The following is a 20,513-nucleotide window of genomic DNA, read 5'->3' on the forward strand; positions in this document are numbered from 1 at the left end:
GATTCGAACCTGTGACCTCATCGGTTTGGGGTTAGCTACATCTATTAATGTTATGTGTGAATGAAAACCCTCCTATAGTCATAATGTTATAGCAGACTTGCTCTGGCTAAACATGTGCTTGGTTTTCTTCTCCACTGTTCTAAGTCGTGGTATTTTAACATTGCGGTATTTGAACATTTCTTTTTGCCTGTATATATGTCACGGAAGGATACATGATATTTACTTGTGTTAATTCATTTCGAATTGTCGGCGATGTGAAGTAAAGAAAATGGCGTGTGGGTAGACATCGCCAGCTGCCTTCCTCAATAAATGGGACATTTAAAATTAACATATGTAGACAAAGGTGTGAAGTTCAAATCACATCATCTGCTGTAATACAATTTAACAACTTTTGCGTTGTTTTGCCTTTTCAACTGCGATGAGCGTTGTCATTTTTCTTGTTGTTTGCGATGAAGTTCTTGTGTTTGGGGTGGTGTTCTTGTTGCATGTTTGGGATGGTGTTCTTGTTGCATGTTTGGGATGGTGTTCTTGTTGCATGTTTGGGATGGTGCTCTTGTTGTTTGGGGTGGCGATCTTGTTTCTTGTTCTTGTTGTTTGGAATGGCGTTCTTGTTTGAGACGGTTTTCTTGTTGTTTGGGATGGTGTTCTTGTTGTTTGGGATGTGTTGATTTGGGAATGCAGCTTATGACAGATATCAGCCATTTTTTCTTGCTTTTTTGTTTTTCCGGTGTTAAGTACTTTTTAAAACAAGCAGAAAATCCATCAAATGTGGTTCACTTCAAAAAGAGCACGAAGATCCTCTTCCAGCAGCCTGCGAATGGACATGGGTTTGACTTCCAAAATAATGCTGGCCACCGTGGTGTAAGTGAAATGATCTTGAGTACAATGTCCCGCAACAACGAAATAAATTTTAAAAAACATAAATAAATGAATGGCCATCACGAGCTCATACTACCGTTAAGAAGATGAGTTGTATAATGGAGTAGGGTACCTCTTAGTTTATAAGAACTCATGGAACTGACATTGGGATATGGTTATGGAAGGATGTTTATCTCGTTTAAGTTTTGCATATGATTGTTGCCCACAGTTGATCTTCACATGAGATTAGTTCGTATTCTTGTATATGTAGGCATCGAAGCCGACATTTGTACACCAACCGTCAGTCATGAGGCACGGTACTGGTCATTAATCACAAAACCTATTTCCTAAATAACGTTCCACACCAACCACTACAGAACTGAGAAAATGTAATATTTAAGAAATTAGGGCGGATTCATGCGAAGAGAAGCAGTAAACAATTTTGAATGATGTCGGAAAGACGCAAGGAATGCTCTAGGCGAATGAACTAAATTAGTATAGAAATCGTTTATGGTAGTTCATAATCCAAAAATGTGTATCTTACCTACGCTTTGATGGCATTGTTCAGTGTGGCCGTTCAGTTACATAATCTTATTGTCGTGTTGGGGGAAATGAGTGAGATGCAATAGGATAGAGCTTTACAGGGTTTTTATTATTGTATGAAGTGCCAATGGAGCATCAGTAGCGAAAAATCTTGCCAGTTGCCATATTTGATTTGCACCCTCATAAAAAATGTGATGTTTGGCAACAGTATAGTGTATCGGATCACAATAAACCACATCAAGTGAAACCTAGACATCCTGAAACAACCACACGGTTTGTAGCCAAGGTCTGACAAAAAAATATGGAGTATAGATACACAGACTAAAATACCCTCTTGTCAAGTCGCTGTCCATATTAGACCTACATGTTTGACGATCTTCTCAGCGTACTGTAGAGGCCCGATGTTTTGTGACCCTGCGACAACGCCAGCCAGGCTGCTGTCCGGATGCTGGACTGGTTTTTGTTTCTGCCTATAAACGATTCAGTGACATTCCGCCACAATGTGTAGTCCACTGGTACATTATTAGCGGCTGACCTTCTAAATTTTCTCACAGCTCAGTTAAAGGACAAGCATACGTCTTAGCTTTGAAGTCACATACTGGGTATTTATGCCGTACAGCCTGTCCCCTCGATCCGTGGCCCTCGGTTACAATGGGATTAGAACAGACAGCATCACTTCCTACCTAGACAAATCGTTAAGCTCCAGGGCCGCCTTTGTGTATTGGAGCTAGTCGTCCCCGTTTGGATTTAGATGCATCCGTCTAAAAAACGAGTTTGATTTATGCAACATCGTCACAAACGGACCGCATCTCTTTCAGTTTGCTCGGGTAAAATAGCCGGAACGTGTATACCTTGCCATCGTGGTTAAGTCGCCATTCTCAGCATGTTCAAACTGACGTTCTGGAGATGCCCCGTCAGGACTATCATCTCCCTGCTCATCGTCTTCTCGCCCTCCAGTGTGCTCCGTGTTAACTCACAGCTTCCTTGCCCGGATCATGACACCAAGTATGTCCGGGACCCGGACGATTGCACCCGCTATGTGGTCTGTGTGAACGGGCGAGCGTTCGTTATGCCGCCCTGCACTGCTTCCACGATTTGGTCCAACACCCTTCGGGCCTGTGTCCACTCGGGGTCGGCTCACGATGACTGTACGTACGGGGTCCCGGAATCGCAGACCGGAACTACCGAGAAGGACACGGACTACCCTACCACCAGGGCGGCCACACCCACCCGGGAAGTTTCGCAAATAACGACGAAAAATTACTGGACGTCTTCAATATATTTTCCCACGACGACCCGATCACCACCCCTACCGACGACCACTGCCCCTCCCCCACCCATCACGTCTGCCCCGGCCCCACCCGAGCCATCAGCCACGCCCTGGTCGGATCAGGGCAGCTTAAGAGGTGAGAGACATAGAGAGGGTTACGTTATACCTAAAATGTTTGGAAGGATTGGAAGTCTAAGAAGTCCAGGGTATCGAGTACAGTACAACAATTAGTTTCTTCAAAATACTTCCAAAATATGTGAAAAAATATTAGACAACAAATATTAAAGTATGTTAAACAAGAAGCGTGCCTTCAGTGGCATTTAGAAGTTGGTCAGGAAGTACACTAACAAGTTGTTCCCTATGGATATACAATTTCTAGGTTTTCAAGACGTTTCAATGTAGATATAACATCGTTATCAGTGAGAAAGAAGCCACTGTATACCTAATGCAGGTACGGTATGTTTAACGGGAGCCCAGAATATGTGAAGACCAAGCTGTCCCGAGCACACGACAGTTCGGCACAAAGTTATTGAAGTACGGGAATTCAACTGAAGAGTCGGAAATGCTTTTACATATCGGCAAGCTTTTCCAGTCCATCTTTTTATGCACAACAACTGTCTTTTAACCTCACATTCTGTGGCAATTGGTCCAGCTCTCTATATTACAAATTGCTACCGTGCATCTAAATACGTCTTCATTTAGCTAAAAAGGAAAGCTAGCAACAAGCATCTCCAATCATGCAGTCTTCTAGAGCACAGATAATTGTGGGGGAGGGGGTGAAGAGGTATGTGCTCAGCCCGAATATCTTTTTTTCTTTCACCGCGGTAATTAAGGAGGTAGAGAGATCTGAGCCCACCTGCATCAGCTGTTTTTATATCCACAATGCATTTGTAAATCACAAAACAAGAAGAATGAAAATTGTTGCAATATTAAAAGTTCAGGACTATGGGAATATCGTATAATTTGACAAGCGTTTCTGTATCTCTGATATAACACTTCAATCAGCAGCTTAATTTTCTGTCACAATTTAAGTTCATAAAAATCGCCTAAAACGAGTCTCCGCCTAGTTAAAAGGCCAGAGCTTCCGGGACCTTGAAGGTGACTGTACCCTGGCCTCTTTGTCTGGAAGATTATTACAAGTTATATTATATGAAAATTATATGACTCTCTGCCAGAAGAACATTTTATCCTTGCTCCCCATATTTTTTATTTTAACAGAAATCTCCTAAAAAGCATCTCGTGTTATCTAAAAGGGTAGATTTCCAGGGCCCATGGGGACCTTCGCCTTTTGGGCCTGAGTAGTATTTTTCTTGGTTCCCATACCTCACGAAAGTTTGTGCTGTGTCAGTCATAAACCTATTCTGCGCTCCATCCCCCACCCACTCTCTCTCTCTTTTTGGAAACTTCAGGCCCTATGATATATTATATATATATATATATATATATATATATATATATATATATATATATATATATATATATATATATATATTCCCTATGGTATATATATATTGTCCAGATGGATCGAGTTCAATTTGCTTTCCTCTGTGTTCATCTTTGGTATCTAGCTGAGATAATATTGTCCAGGTGCATACAATTCATTTTGCTCAGCTTTGGGTTCATCTCTAAGATTTAAATAAGGTATATTGTCCAGGTGTGTACAGTTTCAATTTGTTCAGCTCTGAGTTTATCTCAGAGCTGAAGGAAACCGAGCAAAGCCCGGGAGAAACCCACGACTATCTGCAGGTTGCTGGAATACTTACCCACGTACGATCTGAGAGGAAGCCAGCATGAGCTGGATTTGTACTCACATAGCGACCCCCATTGGTGAAAAGTTTTTAATTCATTGCTACGCGCTGTCACGGCTAACTACCTCTGCCACATCCTGCGTCAGTTATACCTGGTATAATGGCTTTATTATGGGTTACATTGTCCTCTCTGGTGTTGGCAATATTTTACATAACGTCTGTTTTATAATTTAATTGCTTGGTGTTTCACTCATACGACGGCAGTCAACATTATGGTGGAAGGGAACAGAGCAAAGCCCGTGGGAAATCCACGACTAATCTGCAGGTTACTGGAATACGTACCACGTGCGATCAGAGAGGAAGTCAGCATGAGCTGGATTTGTATTCCCCATTGGTGAAAAGCTCTTAATTCATTGCTCCGCGCTGTCACGCTAACCACCTCGGCCACATCCTGCGTCAGTCATACCTGGTATAATGGCTTTCTTATGATTTATATTGTCTCTCTGGTGTTGGCAATATTTAATATAACGTCTGTTTAGGCCATCTGATACACATTACGCTGTGACTTCCGATCACAGTAATACCTGACACAATGTCTCTAATGTTCATCTTATATTGGCTTTCTTGTGTTCGCATTATCTTATTTATGTCTATAATGGCTCTCCAGAGACAGTGATACTTGACATAAGGCTATAATGTACATGATATACTGCCTCTATGGTGTTAGCATTATCTTATATGGTGCCTTAAGTGCCATACTCATTTATTGTCTCTATACGTGCGTTACTTTGGCTCTCTGGTGTTAGCATTATCTTATATAGTGTCTCTCCTACGGCCATTCGATGCGCGTTACACTCTGACATCTGGTGTCGGTTAGATCTGGGTATCTCGTACAGCCATCTGTTACACGTTACCCTGTAACGTCAGTTATATAATACGTGATCATAGTATCTGACATCCTCGCGTTGACCACCTCTGCCTCTTACATCTGCCACTATCCAACGTATAAACCTGACAGTATTTTGATACTGTGTCATTTTTCGAGGGAATGTTTCGAGGTTTTCGGTTGTGTGTCACAGATATGTGTTAAATGGGGTTATCTGACACAAATGTTGGCTCTAACTGCCCAGGGAACATGAATGAAAACAATTGTTTGTGTACTGAGGCTGAGCCACTGATCGCTGGTTAGAATACAGTACGAAGTGCTCACGTAGATCTAACCAGGCTCTGTAAAAGCTCTAGGTGACGGGGCCAGGCGGGGGGTGTTGACAATACGCTGCAGTGTGAGAGCCTCCCCACCCCTCTTTCCTGCCATCCACTCGCTGATGCACCAAAGCGGAGCACGTTCCAGATCGACCGCTATGTCACATTGGCCACCTAAAAATAACCCAGGCGAACGACAGATGTGATGAGGGGGCATATACGCAGCATGTCCATATGCAGCGAATATTACAATGCCAGTTTAGAGTAATTGTAAGACAGATTAAGACTTACGATTAAAAGTTTTTCAAAAATGTGTGTATTTGCACAAATTTGTAATAGCTGTGACATCCCGCGAAAAAGTTTATGTCGTCTTACCTCTCAGGCTTCGTTTAAAGGGAATGTTTTAAGATGTCAAAAATTTGACCGACCGATGGACCGACCTTGACCTTTCGGAAGTGCGGCAAAGCGACTCACAGTGCTGCTTGTCGCAACGAAAAGTCTAGAAGAAATGGTTACCCTTATATTAACCCTGTGGGGCAACTGTGGCTGACAGGCAAGCGTGCACTTTAATAGTTGAAGAGCCACTCGCCAATGTGGTCGATGTGAGTTCAATTCCAGCTTTTGCTGACTTCCTCTCCAGTCGTACGTGGGAAGGTATGACAACAAATCACTGTTTTTGCTGCAAACGTTTATGTGTGGGATGGGTAGTCTACATCAGGACAATGCGAGCACCAGTGCCGCAATTTTTATAGTGCTGCCTCATTGGAATGTCGAACACTTGGGCCAGCCAATCCTTGGTCTTTCGCGTTTGACGAGGCGTAACAGTGAATGAAATTGGGGGATGTGGGGGGGAGTGGGGGGGGGGATAATATAAATAATGCGTCTCAGGTGCGCTTTGATAACAACACTTCACATATCCAACCTGGCGACAAGATGCATCTGAGCAGTCCCTACTCCGAAGATTAAGCGAAATTAGACACAATTATGAAAGAAAGCTCCAGGGATTCCAGGACACTCAACCTATATTAACTTACAAGAGAGCTGTAATGCATGTACTTGTCAATTTTTTTTAAAACTTAGAGTGAAGCGATTAATTGCATGTCACTGACACTGTAGTTTTTAGTGTTTTGACATAAATATATCAGAACTTTAACCCATATACAACCAATAAAATGCGGTGTAGATAACGAGTTTTTAAGTTTTATCAAAAAAGTGGGCCCTTGATCCTCACCGCAGAAAATGAGGAGAGTCGAACATTTGAATGATAACGCGTTTCACGAGTATAGGGGTTTTGGGTTCGACCTATTTCGTCGTTAAAGGTAAAGACAATCCTGCTGTATCAGGTGACAAAATATTGGGCAGCTTTTGTTGACATTAATTTACCGATCACCTGTCTCACCGTGTCTTTAAGCCAAAATCACACCTTCTTCCTTCAGGAACTTTTCACAAATGTTCAACTCCTCAATTCTCTCCTATCGTTCGTCTTCTATAAATATGCAGCTTTTCAGGACGCCAGTGTTATACTAATGAGATCAAAATCAAAATAAGTAAAATATAAACGATAATAGATATCGAACTCAAAACTCCTGATGAAACCGATGCGCTAGCCTGACCAATGTCGATGGACATCTGTTTTTGTTTTTTGTTTGTTTATTTTTTTCTTTGTTTTCTTTCTTTCTTGCGCGCTTTGTAGACTACAAGTTTACACAACATTATCAACTTAATTTCGGATGAGTTTTTGGATGGAGTAGTGAGAGTTTTATGTATGGACAGTTCCTTGACAAAAAATAATGCATAAGTTCCACATCCCTTTCGTCTCAGGAAATGTAATTCCTTGAAAGAAATTGAAAGTTGCTCACTTTTATGGCCTATTATTTATTTATTTACTATTGTACAAGATTTACTTTTCATTATGTATTTGCTTAACTAGTAAGTTAGTCAAATTAATTTGGTATCGCAAATTAATGGTGAAACCAATTGTCTTTTATGCATCATTGCTAACTAACGGATGTGTTTGTCTTTTTATTTACTATTGAAATAATTATTTATTACATTTTCCCTTGGGAACTGGGCTTTGCGGTTGTTTTTGGAAATTAGTACTTGGAACGCCTCTTCATGGTTTAACGACTGGTACGCCAATGTCGGAATTAAATAGAAATTGATAGATTGGCCACATGGTTTATCTATTTCGTTAACTCCTCTATTCCATACTGAGACACTGTTTGTGATTATTGCTTTAACACATCAGTAGTCTTTGGCATTAAGACAGGGGAACTGGTGAAGTAGCCGACTGTAACTGTCGTCCCACTCATCACCCCATCGTCGGTATGTCAGGTCTAGATCATACCACTACATTCCACCCGATCTGTACTCTCCCCTATAAGATATTTAGTTCTTTCATCAGATGTACATATACCTCTATTGCACGTCTGACCCCGCTACTGCATGTAAGTTTTATACAGGTTTTATTCCCTGTCCAGTTTTCGGTACACATGCACCTGCATTCCATCTAGGCCTACATCTTTACTAGATCTAGACCCACCTAGACCATCTTAATGAAGCAGCACAGTGGAAATCTGTCCTGCAACAAAGAGGCATATTACATGCACTCTAAGAACCCCTTCATCGCCATATGACTGAAAAATGGTTCAGTGCGACGTTAAACCCACAGCACTCCCTCACTCACTAGTTTTTTGTGGCCCAGGCATACCGCGATTAATTCATTGCTGAGCCTAACTTCAGCTGTTACACTTTAACCTCAGGCATATTTGAGGAAATCGTCTCAAAGATGCAGGTTACGTTAGAACGATGAGAGCAGTTTGACGAGGATGGATTATTAATTTAAAATACCTAAAGATGGTTCTATACAACACAACAAATCGTAATCTGTAAGTAATGAAGTTTAACGTACCTGTCTAACCTACTTCACGGCCCGTTTTTACTTCATGCTTAGAATTAGAATTTGGCGCCAAGCGGCGAATAATTTGGGAAAGAATACTGAAACATGACATTCGGAAGAGTGTAGAAAAGGTCGCGTCCCTTGATAAGCCGTCTATTTTAATCCAAACTCTCTGTGTTTAATCTCGTAGAGTTTTATAGTATAGTCTACGTATACTTATCAGGTGTCCCAATCCCTCAGGTGTGGCTAATCCCACACCTCTCCCAAGTAACCATCCCCTCTATTCCACACACCTTTTCTCTCCCACACGTTCGTGAACGGAGCGCCCTCTAGGTCACATGCTCCTCTGTACACTGATGTAATTATAAGCGGCCAGTCGCAAGACCCTCTCATGTCTGCGTGTTATATCTGGTATAGTTTGTTTGTTATTGTTTGTGACTTAATGAATCATTATATCAGACAGATAGATCGTGGCAATATGACCTTCGAGAAAATCACATTCGAGAGGTTTCGCAGGTAATTTAACTGGATTAAAATCTAGTCTGCCGCCAGTCTGTGGCTAGAAAGTTTTTTATTTTACGACATTCTAAAGAGATTGTTTTGACAAAATCCCCTGTAATTTGTTTAAGATAAATATCTGAAGTTCAGCGAAAGAGATATTCGGATTCAATAATACAAGACTGAAATAAAATCCACGGCGTTTACGTTCGATAGCATTTTTACAACTTCTTTGTGCTATCCTGTTAAGGCTCACGGAACAATTCCGTACAAAGGAATGAAAGTTTTTTTTTTGTAATCAACACATATACCTCATGTGGTGGGGCTTTACACATTATTATGGTTTTACATTGTAACATTATGTTTATCAGGGTAACATATTTTATGTTGTTCTTATGTGGACTATAAAGCGATATTAAAGGCTGTCGAATATCACATGTCTCATGATGTATTCATTTTTATTAGACATCCCTTAGTCTTCATCAAAATTCAGATTTCACCTGAAATCTTTCTTTTCTCTTATCAGTTCGAAAATCTAAACCCAACTTTGATACACTGTCCAGAACTACACGTTTACATTTTAAACATCACACATACCTTTTCACATTACGCCATTACCTCTCCATGTGAGATGTTTTGTCAGAGAAAGAGGAGTATATGTATACAGGGTAGCAAAACATTCATTGAGACAGAAGTCACCTCAGTAAGCCAGGCCTGCAATTAGGAAAGGGAACTTCTCTGACTTAGCCAAATCCATGAGTTTTCAAGGTGTCAACAAATTCCCCCCGCCCCCCCCCCCCTAAAAAAACAGAAGATTTTGATTTATTTATTTATTTGATTGGTGCTTTAGGCCGTACTCAGAATCATCTAAATACATACATTCCAAACTGACTGAACAGTATGTAATGAAGGCTTAAATCTATATACACTTTCTGAATTTAGACGTCAGTATCGCTTTACAGGAAAAATTAATTTACCTATATCACAAATTCCCGTTTTTCTAAACTGTGGGATACAGTTCATATAATCCAATATCCCAGTTGATAACGTGAGTGAGTGCTTGGGGTTTAACGTCGTACTCTCATTTAATTTGAAGGGATTATTAATTGATTTCTGTATTTTATTCACCATGAATACTTATGGATGCTTATATTCATAACAGAAAGGTGGACTATGGCGGGGTTAAAGTCATTAAAATTGGTTGTATCCCAAAATATACATACATGGAATATTTAGTATTAATATGGGACTGACACGTGTATTTAGTAATAGTTATACAATCTAGTAAAATTCACTGTAAAGCGTCGCTTCACCTTACATAAATTCTTACTTCTTACTGCTCATAATTCTACATGTACTAACGAAGTGGTTTCTCCTCAGGCAGATGTGGCATCGCTCGCACTCCTTACATCATCGGCGGCAGTCCGTCATCACAGGGAGTCTGGCCGTGGCAGGTGTCTCTTCAGGTGCGCAGTGACGTCTTAGCTCATCGCTGTGGTGGTGTGCTGGTCACCTCACAGTGGGTACTCACCGCCGCTCACTGTGTGTATGGGTATGTGAACAATGTGTAGAAAAAAATATCCCTTAATCTAGTTCTCCATAACATACTTTTAAAATGTGTTTGATCCAGGCGCCAATCCTCATCAATATTGGACGAACCAGTTCAATAATCATGCGGCCGACTTTCTTAAGAACATTTAACACAAACCACCAAAGAACTAAGAAAGTATATTGAAGTAAAAAAAAAAATAGCACGGTGTCATTTGAAGAAAAGCGGTTTTCAATGATGCTGGAAAGAGAGTACGGCGTAAATAACGAATCGAATAAATGAATGATACCGGAAAGACGCAGGGAATGTTCTATAAAGCTGTGCATTTAAACAATATAGGTTTATATTATATTATATATTTATAGGTTTTCAAAATACTTGTGTTTATATAATGTAGTACAAGGTTGATTATCCATGTCAAATAAATGTAAAACTGCATATTCGTTGCTTATTTTCGAATCTTAATTTATCATGTATTCATGCGCTATGGTGGTATTTTGTTATTTCACTGTTTTTCAGCATTTTTAGTGCGCCGCCCTTGTATGTTGCTGTGATTGGAGAGTACAACTTGGTGGAGCATTCTGGAGACGAACAATACCGAGGCGTGGAGAAGATAATCCGGGTAATGTTTATATTAAGTAATCCTCAGATAATGCAACATTTATAGTTCTAAATCCTCGATTTGCATGTTACCTGGAAGCTCTCTTGGCTTACCTGTAGAGTGAACTATAACTGTTAAAGTAGAAATTCCAGCTATACATACAATGTTATGAAGATATATTGGCGCCATGGATCTCTTAATCTGATTCTTGGCCAGAAAACGCCGCATGTTTGCACCATGGCCATCTTTTGATTTATTGTTAGAAACTTGCACACTCCTTAGCCTATACACCATATCAGGACAGCCGGGGTTTAGCATGTTAAAAAAAAATTGTGGAACATAGTTTTCATTTATTTGAATAAAAATATTGCTTAAACAAAGATCCACCAGTCGAAACTCGACTACACCATTGAAGTAGAATAGACTAGGCTTTTTAAATACAGAATCGAGCGATTTAGACCTCAAAAACAAAAGAAAAACGTTTATGGCCTTATCCTTACTCATATCTTATTCTTCTAGGAAATGACCATTTCAGAAATGTCAGGTTCCCTTTAAGCCAAACCTGAAGTCGTAAGAACATATTAGTAGTTAGCGCTATTTTGTTTGACCTGACATCAGAGTCGTGGATATTCACTGAACGGGTCCGCGTGGTACATGGGCGATAACTCTTGCCTGACAGGCAGTCCAGGTTCGAGTTGAAGGCAAGCGGTTCCATTTGAATTTGAAATTCCCATCTTACATCTTAATTAAATCAATCAATCAATAAAAGTCATATAATTAACAACCTTGGATTACATCTGTATCTCCTCAGGCTTTATTACGGTGTGGCGATTTCTATCCGTCCGATTGTCTGTCCTCCACCCAGTTGTTTTGGGTGTGCAAGTTTAATTTTTAGTATATACATAGATCTAAACACAGGTGTCGATGCGCCTTATATTTATTCATTCCTGCCGATGCCATAGTAACCGGGTTACCATTTTTCCTAAATCTATGGTATATATATATTTGGGTGGAACTTTGTGTTTGGGCGACAATTCCAATTGATTTACATTCACAGTTTTAATTTCATAGTGAATACATATAGATACAGAGGTGGCAGTGTGCCTGGCCTTTCTTGTTATCCCATGTTAAAAGGATTGTCAATTATCCTATTTGTATTATATAAATAAGAATATACTTGTTAGGGGCATAGACTGAGTTCACCTGGAGTCTTTCTTTCATGAGCTGTCCTCTTGTCTCCCCTTAGCACCATGACTACACGGCAGAGGGAGGCTATCCTAACGACATCGCTCTCGTGAAACTCTCGCATTCTATCGATGGTCAGTACTCGGCCATTCTCCCCGCGTGTATCCCGTTCCAGGGTGAGGAGTACACATATCAGGACAACTGCTTCATCACGGGTTGGGGAGAGACAGAAGGTGAGAAAACACCCGTGTGTACACGTAGAGGCCAGTTCCCCAGGAGTACGTACTGATGGCGGAGCGTATAGAGAAGAAGCTGCCTATTTATAGTTGATCCACAAAACAGAATAACATAACAAATAAGCAAAATAACAAATAATTCCACCCGTATTCTTAAGGTAGCTAACCCTCAGGTCCTTAATGGAACAATCAGGGATACATGTTACAGCTATTGACTGACATCGGTTAAAGATGCTGAAGACAAAACCATTGGGGACAGCCTGAAAATGACCGTCTGTATTCTCATCCTATTGACATCTTTTTGTTTAGTGAAGGGCTAGATTTTTATCCAAGTTGAAGTATCATTTGTGAGTAGACCGCGGATAATTAATGTTAAATGCAAGGTCTATATGAATCCATTATACTCTTTACATTATCGTTGACGAACTCCTTTCCCAACATATCGTCAGAATCATGGCTTTGCTGAAATCGTCACAATACGGTAGTAGTGTGAAGTAAATTCATTCATTCATAATTTCATTCATTCTTTCATAATTTCAACATTGGAAAAACAAGATTCATAACTTAAAGCCTACATTCAGAACTTAGCCTCAGTGGTTTGTGCTTAAGTTCTGGAACTATTACGCAACTTTACACAGGTGGTTTCCGGCAGTTACAGTTTCCTTTGTGTACTATTTTGTACAGGTCACACGGACAGACGAATCCTACATGAGCTTCCCATACAGATACGGTCCCGGGACTATTGCCGGAAGGTGTGGGGAGACACATACGTGGAGCACTCACACATCTGTGTCGGAGACGGGGACACAGGGGCCTGCCAGGTAAGCAACAATTAAACCACATCTCTGTGGAGTGAAATAGCGCAAATGTAACTGGTAGTCTGATTGATTGATTAATTGATTGATGGGATGTTACACAAGTGACCCACAGATTTAGCGAGTTCAGTGTGTACAACATATTCGTAAATGGCAAGTCACCTCCAACGAAACGAGAGGCCGGTTTTGCGGCATGCTTTTATAACGTCTATCCCCGAAAGGCCGGTTTACCGGCATTTGACATAAGCCTATAAATAAACATGAGTTCTGGCAGAGTTTTAGCCAATCAACTTGCGTTTTACATATAGCTTTTTTATTTATTTCTGAACCTGAAGTACATGTGAACAGGTATGATGGCACAGAACACAAAAAGGTGCCAGTAAAATGCCCCAAAGCAGTTCAAGCCTACAATCAGTTTATGGGAGGCACCGACAAAAACGACCAAATGACCAAACTACATAAAAGTCGACGGCATTATAAATGGCCTCGGCGTTTGATGATGAAGTTCTTTATGTGGGCTGCATATAATGCCTTTGTAATATTAGGTTTTTATCACCCCCATATGTCTCAGGGACACAGGCAGCTTACATTCCACATGATCATTGAGAAGCTATGTCATAATCTAGTTGGCGACTTTCGTAGGTGTCCAACACCACAACCCCGCCAAGACATTGAGAACCGCCTCATTGACTATGGGCAACATGAAGTTCAGAGAGCCCCTCATGCTACTACAAATAACAGATGTGTGGTTTGTTCTGAAAAGCACACCAGGGCTAAAAATTTTAACCCAGATGCTCCTTATAAGGATCTTCCAAAAAAGAGCAAAACTGTATTTTGGTGTGTCCAATGTAAAGTATTCTTGTGTATAGGGTTACCTTCCAAAAATTGCTTTCATGACTGGCACCCAAAACTCCAATACTGGAGATAAAGTAAGTCAAAGCAGTGGGAAACAGTCATTATGTGTTTTATTCAGAATATAAGATATTTTTCATCACTAAACAAACATAAACAGTGTTGTTGTTTTTTTATTGTTAGTTAACGGGGAGCTCAGGGTGGGGGGGGGGTCTATGTCGTCATAATGGCCAGGGTTCAAAGGGTTAAAGATCACCTTGCGGTCCCTACCGATCATTTTTAGCCACCATGACACCAACAACTGCGAAAGGTAATCCCGAAAATTCACTGTGGATTATACCAAGAGATTGTGTGTCGGAGCATCAAAACCCCCGTGCAGCCATCTTACCTCCATTTTTGAATAGTGCATTAACCGCTCATATTAACACATCATTCAAAAGTACTAATGCATAATGCTGAAACCCTTTTATCTGCCCTGAAGGAAAACAAAAAGCTTCAATCTTGGTCGTACATAGATATCTGTAAAGCATATTTGATGAACACTCCACATCTTCCGTTTTTGGCCTTCAGGTATTCTTGCATTGGTATCATTTAACTACACCATAATACTGCTGTAACGGCTGAGTATTTATTTATTAGCGTGAATGCTGTTTAATGCCAATAAAGACCATGTAAGTGACTGTGTCTTAACTGTCCTGTTATATATCCCCCCACAAGAGCGATCTTGTTATGTTCTTCTTTGGTAGGGCGACTCGGGTGGTCCGTTAGTCTGCCGCCGGCGGGGACGCTATTACGTGGCGGGACTGGCTTCCTGGGCCGTGGTTGGCTGCAGAAGAGCGGGTTATCCTAACGCTTTCACACGGGTCTCCAACTTCGTCACGTGGATCGAGGAAACGATAGAAAGGAATTGATGTTAACATCTTGTTTAGATATTTCAATTCATATGAATCTGGTGATAAAGTTTTTATAGATGTAAAACTATGACAGTGACATGCAATTAATTATGTCAGTAATAGCTTGCTCTCCTGGACAAATACAAGCTGATATTAAAATTAATAAAAAAGGTTTAAAATAACTAGTATGGAATAACTATATAAGCATATCAAATAATGATGACATGCTGATGATATCATTACTTCATGATCATTATGTGTAGTTTTGTAATGTTTACAAAATTGTAATTGGAAGAATCTTGATCACCAGTACTCCAGAGTACTCTACCACAAAATCTCTGGTACTTTCAGTTTTCTCGGGGCAAAACAGCAGTGCACTCAACATAAATCAGCTTTGCTGTACTCGCGAGATAAATCGCATGCCCTTTGAAGAAAGGTCACCAGTAACTAGCTATAAATCAATGGTACTCCACATATAAATAATTGGTACACTCGGAATAAACCTTACAGCCGAATATTCTGGATGTAGATTATGCGTACGGTGTCCCTTTATAATAAAGCACCGGAACACGAGATGAGGACAATCAACTGGGCCTATTGTGATAAGTTCACAGAATACGTTTGCAGAGAAATTAAATCTAAGCAGAAATGTGAAAAGCGGAAATTTAAGGAGACCATGTCAAAACATTACATTTTGACTCCGAAGGATCCTCGCAAGATAACTATGTTGGCGTCGATTTTAGCCATTACTCTCTAAACCTATCATTAACCAGCTATATGTCGCATAGTACAGACATAAAAGACTCTCGCTTTCTTGGAAAATCATGGTCGATATTGTTTATTGAATAAGTTAAGTTAACTACTGTATAGTGTTTCAGAACATTTGTCATTCTCCTAAGGTTATCTCCCTTGAATTGAAAATCTGCAATTTCATCAAACCAGCAATAAGTGTAGGCCTGTATGGTGTCTGTTGGGGGTATGTGAGCAGGTGTGGACCTGGACGTTAAATTAGATTAACGACAACAAAGCGATAGTCTTTTGGTTTTAAGACAGTCTGTTACAGAGAGTTTATGTTAATATATTCTATATTAAATTGTATCATAACTGTGATGGTTACGTTTTTTTCTAGATTTTTATATGAAATATTCACCTGGGCGCAAATTTCTGTATTATATAGAGAACATTTAGTCATTTTATAATATAAATATTTCAATGTGATATCAACTTATATTTAAGGTTTACCACTCACCCAATACACAACTGGTAGCCTACACACATATCCTAAAGATAATGAAAAAAAGAACCTGCCTAAAACGATGATTTTTCAATCTTCTCCCTATGCAAAGACTGCATATTTTGGAACCAGGAAATAATTAATCTGACTCGTTTCATTCAGTAACCTCAAACTCAGTCGTTTCAGGTTAGTCGTTGTCCTCAACTAGTCGAACCTGGAAATTAAAAACATAATCATGGTTTACCAGCTCATAGACTCAAACAGCATTCAAACAGCTTCAAGCACCATTTCGGATCACGTCACTGGATTGTTCTGGAGGCTAATCTTAGAGCTTGAAACAGATCAAACAGATTCTCTCAAAAAATCCTACCTTGATCCACTTTCATAAAACTTTCAGTCTCATTTTATCGTAACTTTCTTCGTAAATCAGACAGCCTTATGGCTCTACACTCAATGAAACCAACGTCATTTATTAGAAAAGTAACGAGAAAACTGACTTACGAAGTTTCATTGGTAAGCTCTCAGCAAAAAGATGTTCTTCTTATGGAAATAGATAACTTTTTTGACAGTATCAATAAATACATCGAAGCTTCAGGATGTTAAATCCAGAAGATGTTACCTGGTCCTGCAAAACGTGTGTCCTTCAAAATAAGGTTTCCAGATCTTTGTAGATGCGGGCATTTCTCTGTCTATGCAGAGCTAATGCCATTTTTGAAAATAGTAACAGCTGTCAATTCCCAACCTTTCGTTCAGCATAATAAAGACTTGGGTCTATGATTAAAACAATGCCCAGTTTTGTGTTTGTATCTTGTTTTTCTCTGCTTTCGTTGTACTCAATAATCACCCGTTCATCCGAACACCATCGAGCACGCAGTATATGCATATATTAATAACTTTAAAGGCATACTACTACATCAGTACTTCTTTATACTACATAAAACCATTTTAACTCATTTAAATCAAAAAATCCATTTCTATGGTTGATTGTTGTTTAACACGATATTATAGGATATTTTACATATTTGGCGATGGTCGGGTGCAGTCGCGAGGATACGACAACAAATTGTCGTATACCTTCAGCTGCTGTCGCACACGATCCTACCTAAATTAGACTCGAGCAAACGCTTTGTTCAAGGGCTGGTGGTCTGTTTAGTTCAAGGAGGCCTTCCTGCATGTTAACCGGAAACAATGAACTATCTGCGATCGCACCTCCGACACATGCACGCGGTTGCTAAAACTGCACCCCACTCTAAAGAAAAAGAAGTACACCATCTTCAACAACAGCAGCAACCCACCGACCTCACCTCCAAGGTTGTTCGTCACATGTAAAACGTCAGTAGACGTCAAGTGTTGACTTCCATGAAGATATTGCAAAACACATGTAAATTGACAAAAACACAGATCCAATTGAAATAAGCAATTTCATCATCGATCAAAATTTGATATTAACACAGCCCAAATATGAAAAAAATGAAATTGTCTGCAGATTTCCATATAGATTATAAATCTACAAACCAAAACGGTGCAGGAAACTTCAAATTTATGCACCGTTAGCAGGATTAAGGCGATAAACCAATCAACTAATAAAAGAGAAACTGTAGCACTTCGATTTCCCTTATATATGTAGAACACACCAAATTTGTACATAAAACTACGTTCAATAAAAGATGAAGTGAAACAGAGATATAACAATTCAGTATCGAGAACTGTTATTGGGTAATACAAGCGCCAGAGACGTTCATATGGTTGTAATGATGTATATCTCATGTGCTTCACAACGTACCTGTCCAAGTACATCTACCGGACAAACTTCCTGACTATAGGGAAGAGCGGAACCAGGCTGAGCCAGATTCTAAAACGCCACCTTATTGGTGAAAGGATATGACTGGTTCCGGAACAAGCCGGATAGGCTATAACGATGATTCTACTTCACATTGAATACAGAGCATGGCGTGCGCGCGGCTGTCCACTGGTGTGGTTAAGTGGTTCAGTGGTAGTGACTAACACATAGCTGTGGTCCGGAAATCCCGATCAGCCGAACTACTTTAGACCTCCGCCTACCGTACACTCTCGTAATGACAACCGCACCGAGCCAATCCTTCACCACAACGATTCTCACAGCCACTGGTGTGAAAACAAGTGTAAAGCTGCTTCCGCCTATAGACGACTGCAATCGCGATCATCTTGGATCTAGAATAAAATATCTTCGGAATCCATTGCACATGGAACTGGGACATTCTTTGCACTTTCCTATCATCTTTGAAAACTGATGACTTCTTCTCTTTGCATGAATCCGTCTTAATTTCATACTTAATCTTCTTTCTTAGTCCTTTGGATGTTTGGGTTGAACGCTGTTTTGGGAACTGAAATTGCAAATATTGATTTGAAACGTTCTTTTTACTTGACGGCTGGTATATGAATGTCTGTTTTGACGCCTAGATTCACCATTGGCGCTTATACAGGCCTCATAGCTCCGGATCCGAGGATACGTAGTCTTGAGGGGGTATAATGTAGCTTCTGTCTCGAAGTGCGTATCGAAGGTTGTATCGGTTAATTTTCCGAATAATCCATGGATAGGGGTTGTGTATCCTTCGTGCTAAATATGGCTACCACGCTGGATATATGGATATAAGAACAACCACCATGAAAGCGTAATTGAAATGAAATTACACGGTACACAATTTGGATATTGATGAATTTCATTCCATGAGACTTTGGAATGACTACCCCAAACATTGACACAAGTCAAAACTGCAGAAACTCCAGCGACGACATCGCTAAATATCCAGCACGAGCAACCGAAACAACCCACATAGACATGCGTCGACGGCGGATTTCATGGTTATAGTTCAGCCGACCCATCATCCTACCCAAAGGCCTCTTTCATGGCCACACACACACACTTTTAAAAAATCGTTTACGATGGACATATTTGCCATATTAGTTTGTACACTTTTAGTTAAATGTTGGCCCGATTTCATTGACGTAAACTGCACAGCACACTTATGCGATTTTATAATTCTTAAACGCAGTTAAATTTGGACTTTTTAAGAAAAACCCAACGTATTTTAACATTCCTGACGAGTTGAAAATAATGGGGGAAAACAGCAAATGTCAGCGATAGTAGAATACGTTTTGCTATTCCATACAGCTTACAACGTTTGATAAAGCAGTGCTGTCGATGTGATTTAAATCGTATGCAGGCCTACACCGTCTTACTAAATCTGTTGCGTGCAGAATTTGGAGTATAATATTTCCTCAAAGCAAAGAGCGCACGGTTGGGTCCTTTTAGGGGCAAATCACACGAAGCCCGGCTACCATGTAGGCCTTATAAAAAAAAAACACGTCACTGGACGAACTAGTTACGACAGGCATTTAACAGGGTCGAACAAACTGCAGTCTTTAATATATTGGGATACCCTGAAGCGAAATGAAAAAGAACTGTTGACATTGTGAAGGAGTGATAAGAGGACAGTCTGTTTGTTTTCACTTACTTTCAGCTGGGTTATAGTATCTTGACTCAGACAACTGTCTTCCACCCGTAAACATTACGAAATACATGCATTTTACTGGTACTCAATTAACCGATTGGATGTTTTCTCTCCACTGTGATCTGTATTCTGTTTTGCAATAGATGTGTGTCAAAAACATATTTCCGTAATCGTGAAACATGAATGTATATTTAAACACTCAGTTGTGTTATATGCTCTATGTACATTTTGATAGTAAATTCCGACCAAGGGGGTATATACTACAAATTGCGAAGTCATCACTGCTGGCATATATGTTAGCCCAACCTGCCTAAACTGTAAGTGAAATCATTGGTAAGCGAAGCCAATCCATTTGAATCATTCTGTCAAACGTAATAACTCTAGTTCACTTGAACGTTAGCGCGTCTCAGCAAATATAAGAGCCGCACGTGCAAGCTGACGTCACTTACTGCATACGCTGTGCAAAAAATTAAAACAGCAAAGGGAAGACTTTTCGTTCTTATCTAAAAAGTCGGGATGCATTTTGTTCAGCTTTGGACAGCCGCGCTTTACTTGGCGTTCGGGCATGCTGCTGACACTAAAAGGCCGGCACCACCAAAGTACAGCTGGACGAGCATAGATTACGACTGGACTAGGCC

General features: G+C 40.2%; 1 protein-coding gene across 1 annotated transcript; it reads left to right on the forward strand.

Moving 5' to 3' along the window:
- The first annotated feature begins 2,284 nt into the window (after positions 1-2,284).
- Positions 2,285-15,168, forward strand: LOC135467423 (serine protease 44-like). Its single transcript, XM_064745196.1, has 6 exons — positions 2,285-2,807; positions 10,400-10,571; positions 11,088-11,190; positions 12,416-12,587; positions 13,275-13,411; positions 15,004-15,168. Exons 1-6 carry the CDS (start codon positions 2,285-2,287, stop codon positions 15,166-15,168), a joined length of 1,272 nt encoding a protein of 423 aa, XP_064601266.1.
- Positions 15,169-20,513: the final 5,345 nt, after the last annotated feature.

The sequence above is a fragment of the Liolophura sinensis genome, chromosome 6, assembly GCF_032854445.1.
Source record: "Liolophura sinensis isolate JHLJ2023 chromosome 6, CUHK_Ljap_v2, whole genome shotgun sequence".
Lineage (NCBI taxonomy): Eukaryota > Metazoa > Mollusca > Polyplacophora > Chitonida > Chitonidae > Liolophura > Liolophura sinensis.